Source organism: Neltuma alba, unplaced genomic scaffold (genome assembly GCF_004799145.2).
Source record: "Neltuma alba isolate B1F8T4 unplaced genomic scaffold, ASM479914v2 tig00012922_pilon, whole genome shotgun sequence".
In the NCBI taxonomy this organism is placed as follows: Eukaryota; Viridiplantae; Streptophyta; class Magnoliopsida; order Fabales; family Fabaceae; genus Neltuma; species Neltuma alba.
Window position 1 is genome coordinate 64,439 of NW_021637289.1, and position 11,397 is coordinate 75,835.

The 11,397-nt window shown below is 36.7% G+C and overlaps 2 protein-coding genes across 2 annotated transcripts; both read left to right on the top strand.

Annotated features, from left to right (window-relative positions):
* Window positions 1-236: 236 nt before the first annotated feature.
* LOC114732675 (kinesin-like protein KIN-5D) lies at window positions 237-7,039 on the top strand. The gene is made up of 23 exons (XM_028920014.1): window positions 237-444; window positions 657-878; window positions 953-1,082; window positions 1,471-1,626; window positions 1,719-2,195; window positions 2,400-2,497; window positions 2,593-2,749; window positions 2,857-2,926; window positions 3,034-3,110; window positions 3,203-3,256; window positions 3,340-3,420; window positions 3,516-3,627; window positions 3,761-3,847; window positions 3,964-4,139; window positions 4,228-4,389; window positions 4,466-4,573; window positions 4,646-4,804; window positions 4,909-4,992; window positions 5,077-5,282; window positions 5,853-5,954; window positions 6,034-6,143; window positions 6,255-6,406; window positions 6,485-7,039. Exons 2-23 carry the CDS (start codon window positions 712-714, stop codon window positions 6,704-6,706), a joined length of 3,147 nt encoding a protein of 1,048 aa, XP_028775847.1. The 5' UTR covers window positions 237-444; window positions 657-711; the 3' UTR covers window positions 6,707-7,039.
* A 2,335-nt stretch (window positions 7,040-9,374) lies between these two features.
* On the top strand, window positions 9,375-10,286 carry LOC114732681 (chitinase 2-like). The gene has a single exon (XM_028920017.1). The coding sequence runs from the start codon at window positions 9,375-9,377 to the stop codon at window positions 10,284-10,286; it is 912 nt and encodes a 303-aa protein (XP_028775850.1).
* The last annotated feature ends 1,111 nt before the right edge of the window (window positions 10,287-11,397 follow it).

Below are 11,397 nucleotides of genomic sequence, written 5' to 3' on the forward strand. Positions count from 1 at the left end.
AGATAACTGGCCGCTATTCTGTTCGGCGTTTGTCCTTTTTATAACGGTCGGAAATTACGAGTAACGGAACAACTTGACGCCGTTATCATCCCAATTCATTTTCGTTTCTTCTTTTTTACTGATTGCTTTCGTTTTTAATTTAAATCTCTTGTTTTTATTTTTGAAATAATATTTCCACTCCCTTTTCTTCAATCTGCCTATCTACTATCTAGCTACTAACTCCAAGGATAATACAGTCTCCCTTCATCTCTTTCTTCCTCACACACGCTCTTTCTCTCCGTGATATTAAATATATTATACAAACTCCTCAATCCCCTCAGCAGTCTCTGACTTGACGATTTCTCCCTTACAAATTCTAGAATCGCTGCCATTTTCTGACTGAAAATTATTCGTCAAGTTTTGAGCACTAGAATTCGCTTTCAACGCTGGCAGTTCTGATTCACTGTGAGTTCGGATTTTTAATTCCACTGTGTTTTCAATCTCTCTATTCTTGCTTTCATTTACTACCTTTCGATCCATACGTTTTAGACATTTTGATCCATCGTTATTTTACTTCAATATTTCATCATATTCATATTGAAAAATAATGGATCACCAGGTATTTGATTTATAAAAACAGTTCCCTCATAGAAATTTTCTTCTTTATCTGCATTTAGTGTGCATTGAGTTGTTCTAAAACGCAAGGTCCGTGAGATTGGAAGTTACAGTGCGATGGAGCAGAAAAGAGGAGGATTAGTACCACTGTCTCCGTCGCAGACTCCACGTTCGACTGACAGGCCAGTACGAGATCTGCGATCTGCAGATTCTAATTCTAATTCAAGTAGTCATAAGCATGATAAAGACAAGGGCGTCAATGTGCAGGTCCTTGTTCGTTGTAGGTGAGTCGGAATCAAAGTTGAGTTGATTGAGCTTATTTTTCTCCCTCGTAAACTGATTAATTTTGTAACTGCAGGCCACTGAGTGAGGATGAAATGAGGCTACGTACACCGGTTGTGATCTCATGTAACGAGGGCAGAAGGGAAGTTTCAGCAGTACAAAACATTGCCAACAAGCAGATCGATAGAACCTTTGCGTTCGACAAGGTTTTGAGTTTTTACTTTTTATTTTCTTTGGCCTCTCGCATTGTTTTCCATCTTTGACCGGTCTAGTGCGGGAATAATTGAATCGGAAATATATAATCTTGTCTTTTTCATGGCTGCTATCTGCAAAATTCAAGGAACTCTTCTGACTTAAATGGAGACTCAGATAGAGTTTTTTTCTTGAATTCTTATGCATTCATATTTTTAAGACTTAACATTGGAGAATTGAATTTGAAGACCTTTAATTTTCTATTCACTCTCCTACTGGTTTTTATAATGTAAAATACAAAGAATTTACTTATTTTCTGTTATCTAACTTTGGTTGCCCAATGTAGTTATCACAATTTTTTTCAATAATAATATTAATCATAATTCCGTTTATTTGATCTAGGTCTTTGGTCCTGCGTCTCAGCAGAAAGAACTGTATGATCAGGCAGTATCTCCTATTGTATATGAAGTGCTCGAAGGCTATAATTGCACAATTTTTGCATACGGCCAGACAGGAACAGGGAAGACATATACAATGGAAGGGGGAGCAAGAAAGAAGGTTATTGAGTTTATTTTCACGCTGTCTACTCCTCATATGGTTTTCTATTTGCTTCTGTACTAAATCCATTAATTATATTCTCATGTCCACAGAACGGAGAATTTCCAAATGATGCTGGTGTCATCCCAAGAGCCGTTAAACAGATATTTGACATATTAGAAGCTCAAAGTGCAGAGTATAACATGAAGGTTACATTTTTAGAGCTTTACAATGAGGAGATAACAGATCTCTTGGCTCCTGAGGAAACTTCAAAATTTGTGGATGATAAATCTAAAAAGCCTATAGCTCTTATGGAGGATGGAAAAGGAGGTGTTTTTGTTAGAGGTTTGGAAGAAGAGATTGTTTGCACAGCAAATGAAATTTACAAAATATTGGAAAAAGGTTCTGCAAAAAGGCGTACAGCTGAAACTCTTCTCAACAAACAAAGTAGTCGCTCTCACTCAATATTTTCTATCACAATTCACATCAAGGAATGTACTCCTGAGGGTGAAGAAATGATCAAATGTGGGAAACTGAATCTCGTTGACCTTGCTGGCTCTGAGAATATATCACGTTCTGGTGCAAGAGAGGTATTGAGTAGCTACCTTGGCTTCAGTTTGGTCAATGTTCATTTGAATGATAGCATTTGGAATCGTTTAATCCATATGTTGTCTACTTGTTTAGTAAGACCGGACGGTTACTAGTATTGTGATAATTTGAGAGTAATTCCTTCATTTCTGAGCTTATCTATCTGCCTTCTTCTATAGCATTTGACTGAAAAAGACTACTTGCAGGGGAGAGCAAGGGAGGCTGGCGAGATAAATAAAAGCTTGCTGACACTTGGCCGTGTGATTAATGCCCTAGTTGAGCACTCGGGTCATGTTCCATACAGGTAAGGGCCTATATGTAGATGCAATTTATCAGATAATTCCCATTGATGTCTTCTAATTTTCTTCATAACCTTGGACAATATTTTCTGTCTAACAGGGATAGCAAATTAACAAGGCTGTTGAGAGATTCCTTGGGAGGTAAAACCAAGACTTGCATTATTGCCACAATATCACCTTCCATCCATTGTCTGGAAGAAACGCTTAGTACTCTGGATTATGCCCATCGTGCCAAAAATATTAAGAACAAACCTGAGGTGAGTCTTATAGTGGCTCCCCCTTCTGGCTAACTAATCTTTCTTATCAAAGTTGGATTTTCTACGATAAAACACATCTAACAGTTTGAATGTTATTGCTTTATCAGATCAATCAGAAGATGATGAAATCTGCACTCATTAAGGATTTGTATTCTGAGATTGACAGATTAAAGCAAGGTTGTTGACCGTTTTCAGATTGATACAGTTTCTGTTTCTCACTTTGCCCTCTCGCTCCCTACCTTTGACACTTCAATGCTGATTTTTTTGGGTCTTTTATTTCACAGAGGTTTATGCTGCTAGAGAGAAGAATGGAATTTACATACCACGTGATCGTTACCTTACTGAAGAGGCAGAGAAGAAGGTCTGTTTATGTCTGTTCTGATATGGATTTTGTTTTTTAAGACTTGCTTTTTGAAATATTGCTAATGCTAACTCTTTTTCTATGTTTTCTAGGCAATGGCTGAAAAGATAGAGCGCATGGAACTTGAAGGAGACTCTAAGGATAAGGTATATGCTATGCCATAATCATTAATTCCTGCATTGTTGTAAAGATTGCTTTGGCATTGAGTCATGTTGACGTATGTGAGCAGCAACTGATGGAGCTTCAAGAACTGTACAATTCTCAGCAACTTTTAACCGCTGAATTGAGTGATAAACTTGAGAAAACAGAGGTAAGAGATCAAACGAGGCGGTTATGTTCAATCTTTTTGTTCTACATTTTTCTGATCTTGTTCAAGAGCTAAACTTTTGGTGTCTGTAACCTCAGAAAAATTTAGACGAAACTGAACGATCATTATTCGATCTTGAGGAAAAGCACAAACAAGCTAATGCAACCATCAAGGAAAAGGAATTTCTGATATCAAATCTACTGAAATCTGGTCAGTGAAGTTTATTCTTATTTGCTACTGGGTATTTTAATTGGAGTTTATCTAAATGGCAGAGTTTCATTAACTGTTTCTAGTAAGTAATTTAGACTTGGATGTTTCCTACAATTATCCATGCCTTTTTCAGAGAAAGCACTAGTGGAGAGTGCAATTGAGCTACGAGCAGAGCTGCAGAATGCAGCATCTGATGTGTCCAGCCTATTTGCTAAAATTGGTTAGCATCATTCCCAAGTAGTTTGGTGTTTTAACTTACGGTGCTTCTATGAAAGGAGGAACCCTCAGTTGACATCTTGGATATGTATACTCATAAATTGCTTTTTCTTGCATTAGAACGAAAAGATAAAATTGAAGATGGAAACAGAATACTCATTCAGAAATTTCAGTCTCAGTTAGCTCACCAGCTTGAAGTTTTGCACAAGACCGTTGCAACATCTGTAATGCAACAAGAGCAGCAGCTAAAGGACATGGAGGAAGATATGCAATCATTTGTCTCAACAAAGGCAGAGGTGAGGTTCCAAGGGAGGCAAATTATGTTTGATTTTTATATTTAAATTTATAGTGCTGCAAGCTTCATGTTTTGGTATGCTTCTGAAGGCGACTGAGGAACTTCGAGTAAGGGTGGAAAAATTGAAGAACATGCATGGTTCTGGCATGAAAGCTTTGGATAATTTAGCTGAGGAGATTAAAGAAAATAACCAGTTAACTTTTGAGGACTTGAATTCTGAGGTAGCCAAGCACTCATCCGCATTGGAGGATGTAAGTTTATCATACTCTTTATAAATTATTGTCCTTGAAATTCTCGCTTTTATGTAACTCATTTTATGTGATCCAGCTTTTCAAAGGAATTGCCTCAGAAGCTGATTCATTACTTAATGATCTTCAAAATAGTCTCCACAAGCAAGAGGCCAAGTTAACTGCTTATGCACAACAACAACGAGAGGTATGTGATTGTTAGTTTACTTGGCGAACATCTGGTTGAAGATGCCGTAAATTTATTCTGTATTGTGTACAGGCACATGCTAGAGCAGTGGACACTACACGTACGATATCTAAAATAACAGTCAACTTCTTTGAGACATTAGACATGCATGCATCCAATTTAACCCGAATTTTAGAAGATGCACAAGTCGTCAACGATCAGAAATTGTGCGAGCTGGAAAAGAAATTTGAGGTGACTGCCCAGCTTCTTTTGAGTTGCAAGGAATAATGATTGAAGGGATCTGCATCTTTTTTTCATTTTTAACTTTGTTTCTTATCATACCTTAATTTATATAGGAGTGTACTGCTAATGAAGAAAGGCAATTATTAGAGAAAGTGGCAGAAATGATAGCGGGTTCAAATGCGAGAAAGAAGAAGCTGGTATCTGTAGCTTTTGAACTTGCGCTAACTTTATTTGTTTCGTATATTGTTTCCATATTCTTAACTCTTTGCTTCATTTTCTAGGTTCAAATGTCAATTAATGATCTTCGGGAGAGCGCCAATAGTAGAACCAGTAAGCTGCGGCAAGAGACACAGACCATGCAAGAGTCCACTTCATCTGTCAAAGCAGAATGGAGAGTTCACATGGAAAAAACGGAAGCCAATTACCATGAAGATACTTCTGCTGTGGAATCTGGAAAGAAGGACCTTGAGGAGGTCCTTCAGAACTGGTACGTACCTACCTACATACTCTGCCTCCATTAATCGGAAAAACGCACAACTCAAGCCTATAAGTCATATAAAGCAGTAATATTTTCTCAACACTTGCAAGAATCTTTAAATAAATAAAACAAACACGAGGTAAAAATCAAATAACACAATATACGCCAAAATTATTGATGTGAAAAAACCCTCGATATAAGGGTAAAAATCATGGGTCTTATAGACCAAAGAAAAATAGCTCCATGATGATTAAAACTATAGAAGACTCTCAATCACATACACAAACAAGTGCAAACAACCAAAGCTACAAGCTTAGTATAGAGAATGAAAAAGGTGAAAAATACCCTAACCAGAGGCCGTGGATCGAACTCAATAACTCTCGTATAGGAATGTCTGCTCTTCTCGCTCTAATAAGACATCTCGCACTTATCCTAATCTGCCCCTTCTTCACTTTAATAAGTGAGACTCAAATTGGCTCCAAATATTGGGTTTTTCTCCACACCTGGGAAGGAAGCCCAGACCCATCACCTATTACATTTTTTATGTTTATTGTAAACTTACTGTTTATACTGCTGTAGCCTCAGCAAGGCAAAAATTGGTGCACAACAATGGAGGAACGCGCAAGAGTCACTAATTAGCTTGGAGAAGAGAAACGCTGCTTCTGTGAATACAATAGTGGGGTAGGCTTTATGATCCCTATTAAGATGAATGCGGTCTTAATTTGATGTTTACTTAATTCTGAATGTTTTCTTTGTTCAGGCAAGGAGTAGAAGCCAATCAAGCGTTACGTGCTCGATTTTCAAGTGCAGTATCGACTACACTTGAAGATGTAGAGATAGCAAATAAGGATATCAATTCATCCGTTGATCGTCAGTATTTGATTTCACATACATTCTTACGCATATACAAGAATTTTCTTACTAGGTCACACCATGAATATTAATTGACAAGAATTTTCTTACACATTCTTACACTTGCAGATTCCTTACAACTTGACCACGATGCATGTGACAATCTAAACTCCATGATTACTCCATGCTGTGGCGATTTAAGAGAACTGAAAGGTGTCCATCACCACAAAATTGTAGAGATAACTGAGAACGCAGGGCATTGTCTTCTGAACGAATACATGGTAAGAGAATTCAAGCGGCATTTTCCCGTATTTCAATTTCTAATGTTTACAAATTAAATTATCTTTTTTAACATTCAGGTGGACGAACCATCTTGTTCAACACCGAGAAAGAGACCATTCAATTTACCCAGCATATCATCCATAGAAGAACTAAGAACCCCACCATTTGAGGAGCTGTTAAAGTCGTTCTGGGATGCAAAATCTCCAAAACTGGCAAACGGAGATGTTAAACACATTGGATCATATGAAGTTGCTCTGTCAGTGAGAGATTCCAGATTACCTCTTACTGCTCTCAATTAGGAAGGACAAAGACAGAGCCGTGTAAATAGCATATTGCTCAGATATATAGTTCTAAGAGTTATGAGTTATGAGTTATGACATGACATATTCATTTATTTTTTTTCTTGGATGAAAAAAATGGGGATCATGGTTGTGGAGACACGAATATGTATAAGTTTTTTAATTTTTCCAAGTTTAGTTTTGCGGAATAGTTTTGCTTCCGCATGATGACGATTCATCTATTGATGTCAGTTGCAGTTGGATCCGATAATACTATGATTTTGGGGTGTTGTGTTTAATCTTAACTCTCAAGAGTTCCTCAATAAGAACTATCATAAATGTACGTTAAAGGTATTTTAGCGTGAGTGGATTCGAATTTATGATTGGGTTTAATAAGTAATATACTATTTCCGGTCCTTAACATAAGACCCTGTTTGACTTTTATTTTGGTTCTAAATATAAGATCCGAATCTACTTTGTTTCTCATATTTATACATTTTTTCCAAAGTAGCCTTTCTAGCAGTGATAGTTCTACTCAATACACTTGATTGACAAGGATATTTTAAGAAATACAACACCTATTTAGGACAAATAACTAACTCAACTTACTTCCTTAATTTTCTCAAATTAGTCAATTAGCTCTTATAATTAGGACCGGAGGTAGTATATCTCAAAATTTAAAAAACACAAATTTATATATCGTTCCACTTATATATGTATAAATATTGTGTTTTTAGATTGAGTTGAGATTTGATGCCTCTCAACTCCTGACCCACTTGTATTTCCCCTCATTTTGATGCCGCTTACTTACTATTTTCATTCCACATTTCATGTAACTGATATTAGCATCCACTTGGTATGAAGATGCCATTAGAACTTTGAGAGTCGCATAAAGCTTTGAAAAAGGGATAATGATGGAAAGAAACTGGAAAACTGATTTTACTACCAATATAATTCATATATTATAGAAGTAAATTTCTAGTGGAAATGAAAACCTGGAGGAAAAATATTATTTGAAAAAGAGAGAGAATAACAATTCAAAATCCTATAAAAAGACTGATACCAAATATAAGGTTCATTGCTCGTTTTTCCTCATATTTCAGCACTGAAAATCTTTATTTCGATATCAACTTTCTTGTAACATCTTTAACTGTCATTCTCCCTTTAAAAAGAATTGAACACCAAACACAATAAACTAATTTTCCAGGGTCAAAACGAACTATTTTAAATTTTATTAATTCAAACAAAATCATTCGCATACTATTATCATATATCATTCCTTCCAATTAAAGGATTTTTTTCCCTTAAAAAATAGATATTCATGATATTTTAACATTTAGAATAATGTTTTACTTACAACCAAATATGAGATTATACGTAAGTGCCCGAGGACAAATATGGGAGGCTTGAGAGCGAAACATAAGCAGGTAGGAGAATGCATATTTCTTGTTTTCATGAACTATGACGGTATGACTTAGTCGGGCCGGCAAGAAAACGGACAAATATGGGAGGCTTGAGAGTTGAGAGCAAGACAAGCAAGTGGAAAAAATGCATATTTCTCATTTTCATCAACTGTGACAGCGTGACTTAGTCAGACCGGCAAGGAAAGAGGAAAAATTAATAAACCTCCATGACCTTTTTCTTTAAGCCAACAGGAGGTTAATCCAATTAAATACTTCAGGATCACGACCTTCTTGAAAAAAGAATCATTTCTACTTGTAACTATATATGCTGGCTGAACTGATAGAGACCAGTTCAAGGAGACGGAGGCGTCAACTTCTTAAATTTTAAGAAACAAGTTACACCTTTCAGTTATGACGATACTTTTTAAATTTTAATTTCTTCTATTTGGTATCGGAGGAGAAAATTAAATAAAGATGGGTGGTTGGGGCAAACATGATGCTGTCTGCAAATACCATTTGGAACAACTGACGATGGGGCACGACTCACGGGTGATTGTCAGCTATAGGAATCTAACTATATATAGCTGGGGATATTTTCAATATATATATATATATATAGCAAATAATTTTAGTGTCTACCACAAGCAAAGGTCTTTTTTTTACTGCGAACTATATATTAATATATATGTGACATATATAAAGCTGCTTGTCCACAGTTTAGTTTTGTCTATTATTCAAGACGGGAAAAAAAAAAAAAAACTAGAGGAGGCTAGCATGAATCCAAAATGTTAGGCCGTTGCCGTCCCGCTGCGGACCAAATTAGCATCTGTGATGCAAGCAATGATGTTCAGAGATACCATAGGAATTGAGATTCCACATTATTCATTTTGGATCACCCCACTTCATGCGAAGTGATTGAACAATGCATCCTTCGGCTTCATGAACCAGATTCGCCGTCTCGCATTGGATTCAGATCAGAGCCGATGGTTATGGATTAGCCTGCGAATATTTTACTTCACGCACGCCAACTATAATCGTGTGGATATCTGCATTATATGACGATTCCATCGTAATCAACGGAACATTTAAAGGAGACAAAATGAGCGTCTAGTTTCGGAAGAGTTAATATTTGTTGGCTCTGCCGGTTCTATGATCCTCCCAGAATCAAAACGACACCTAAGAAAGCCGAAAAGACAAGAAGGCTTTGTTGGTGAAACCCAAAGTCGACCCTTATTGCATGCATAAGTAACCCCAAACGCAACACAAATCTTCATTCACCAATAACCATGAGTTTACTCAACCCCTTTATCCTTGTTATGTTCCAGCTTCTCTTTGCCGGAATCACGTTGGGGCATTCAGCACCAAAGCCAAAGCTCTTCAGAGAATACATAGGAGCCGAAGGCAAGAACGTCAAGTTCTCAGACGTGCCCATAAATCCCACCGTGGAATTCCACTTCATTCTCTCGTTCGCCATTGATTACACAAACTCAACCTCCCCTCCAAGCCCTACCAATGGCGATTTTAAGCCCTACTGGGACACACGAAATCTCAGCCCTTCTCATGTCTCTTCCATTAAGTCCTCCCACCCTAACGTTAAAGTAGCTTTGAGCCTCGGAGGCGACACCATAGCTCAACAAAAAGTGTTCTTTAAACCCACTTCGGTTAATTCATGGCTCCGAAACGCAATCCATTCTATTACCCAACTCGTCCAGTCCAACCACCTAGACGGAATCGACATTGACTACGAACATTTCAACGCAGATCCTGATACGTTTGCTGAGTGCATAGGGAAGCTTATATACTACCTGAAACAAAGTAGGACTGTGTCGTTTGTTTCTATAGCACCGTACGATGACGAACCAGTTCAATCTCATTACCTGGCTTTGTGGAGAGAGTATGGGCATCTCATAGACTACGTCAACTTTCAGTTCTATGCATATCCCAAAGGGACGACCGTAGGTGAATTTATGGGACACTTGGAGAGGCAAGTGAGGAATTACAGAGGAGGGAAGGTGCTGGTGAGTTTTGGTACAGATGAAAGTGGCGGCTTAAAACCAGAGCATGGCTTTTTTGAAGCGTGTTCTCGACTTTCACGCCTCGGCAAACTTCATGGCATCTTCATTTGGTCTGCCGATGACTCCCAAAAATTCAATTTTCGTTACGAGATTCAGTCACAGACCTTGCTGACTACCGTTTAAGTTCATAATAAAAACCATTTTGCGACAGATTCAGAGTTCAGTAATTATAACTTTACGTGATTGTAGTGGGTGTTAAAACTTCAATTTACTCCTTTTTCTATCTGGCCAAAAAGAAAAATTACTCCATTTTCTAAGACATAAACCAAGTTATAGTGGTTTATGCAGAAATTAATGTAAGCTAGTAGTACTAATGTACTGGTATATCCCAGTATTGCGTCGTCGACTTAAAAATGTAAAATTGAACAAATGATTATTTTGTGCCAAAGAAACCAATAATATTTTTTCAATGCATTAATAAAAAATGTACAGTAAACCATATGTAAAATTTGTATGAATGAAGCATGTCGAAATATTTATCAGGGATAATAATTGAATTTGACTCAGTAAATATCGAACGATTGTATTAAATTTAAAAATATATAATTACATTATAAAATGGATCTTACATTTCAAATAAGAGGAGTAGTATATAAGACTTGAAAATTTATTAACAGAGAATTTTCACATTTTTAATTAGGTTTAATTATAAATTAAGTTTTTTAATTTTATATAAGTTTTCAATTTAATTCATTAATTTCCAGTTGAAAAATTCAGTCATTTAACTTTAAAAGGTTTATTTTTACACTACAAAAAAAAATCACTTTCACTTTTGGCGCAACAAAACAAGTCGCCGCTGAAAGTATGACTTTCAGCGGCGGCTTTTATTGTTACCGCCGAAAGTGAGACTTTTTAGCAGCGACATGAAAGTCGTCGCTGAATGTTGGACTTTCTGCGGTGACTGCATGTGGTCACCGCTAAAAGATACAACATTTGGCAGCAATAAATAATGTTGCCACTGAAAGTGCTTTCTACGGCGACAAAATGTCACCACTGAAACATACTTTCAATGGCGACTATCTTGTGTCACCGTTGAAAGTGTTTTTCAAATTTCTTTTATTATTTTTATTAAAGGTTATTATATTCATATCATAATTGTTTTTATTGATACAATTAACTCTAAATAACTAAAGTTTTTTTTAATGTATTATTGTGTTAGGGGGAGAGTGTGAGAGAGATAATGTAGTGAGTGAGAAAGAAAGGAGGAGGTAGAACGGGTGGGGTGTGTATGAGA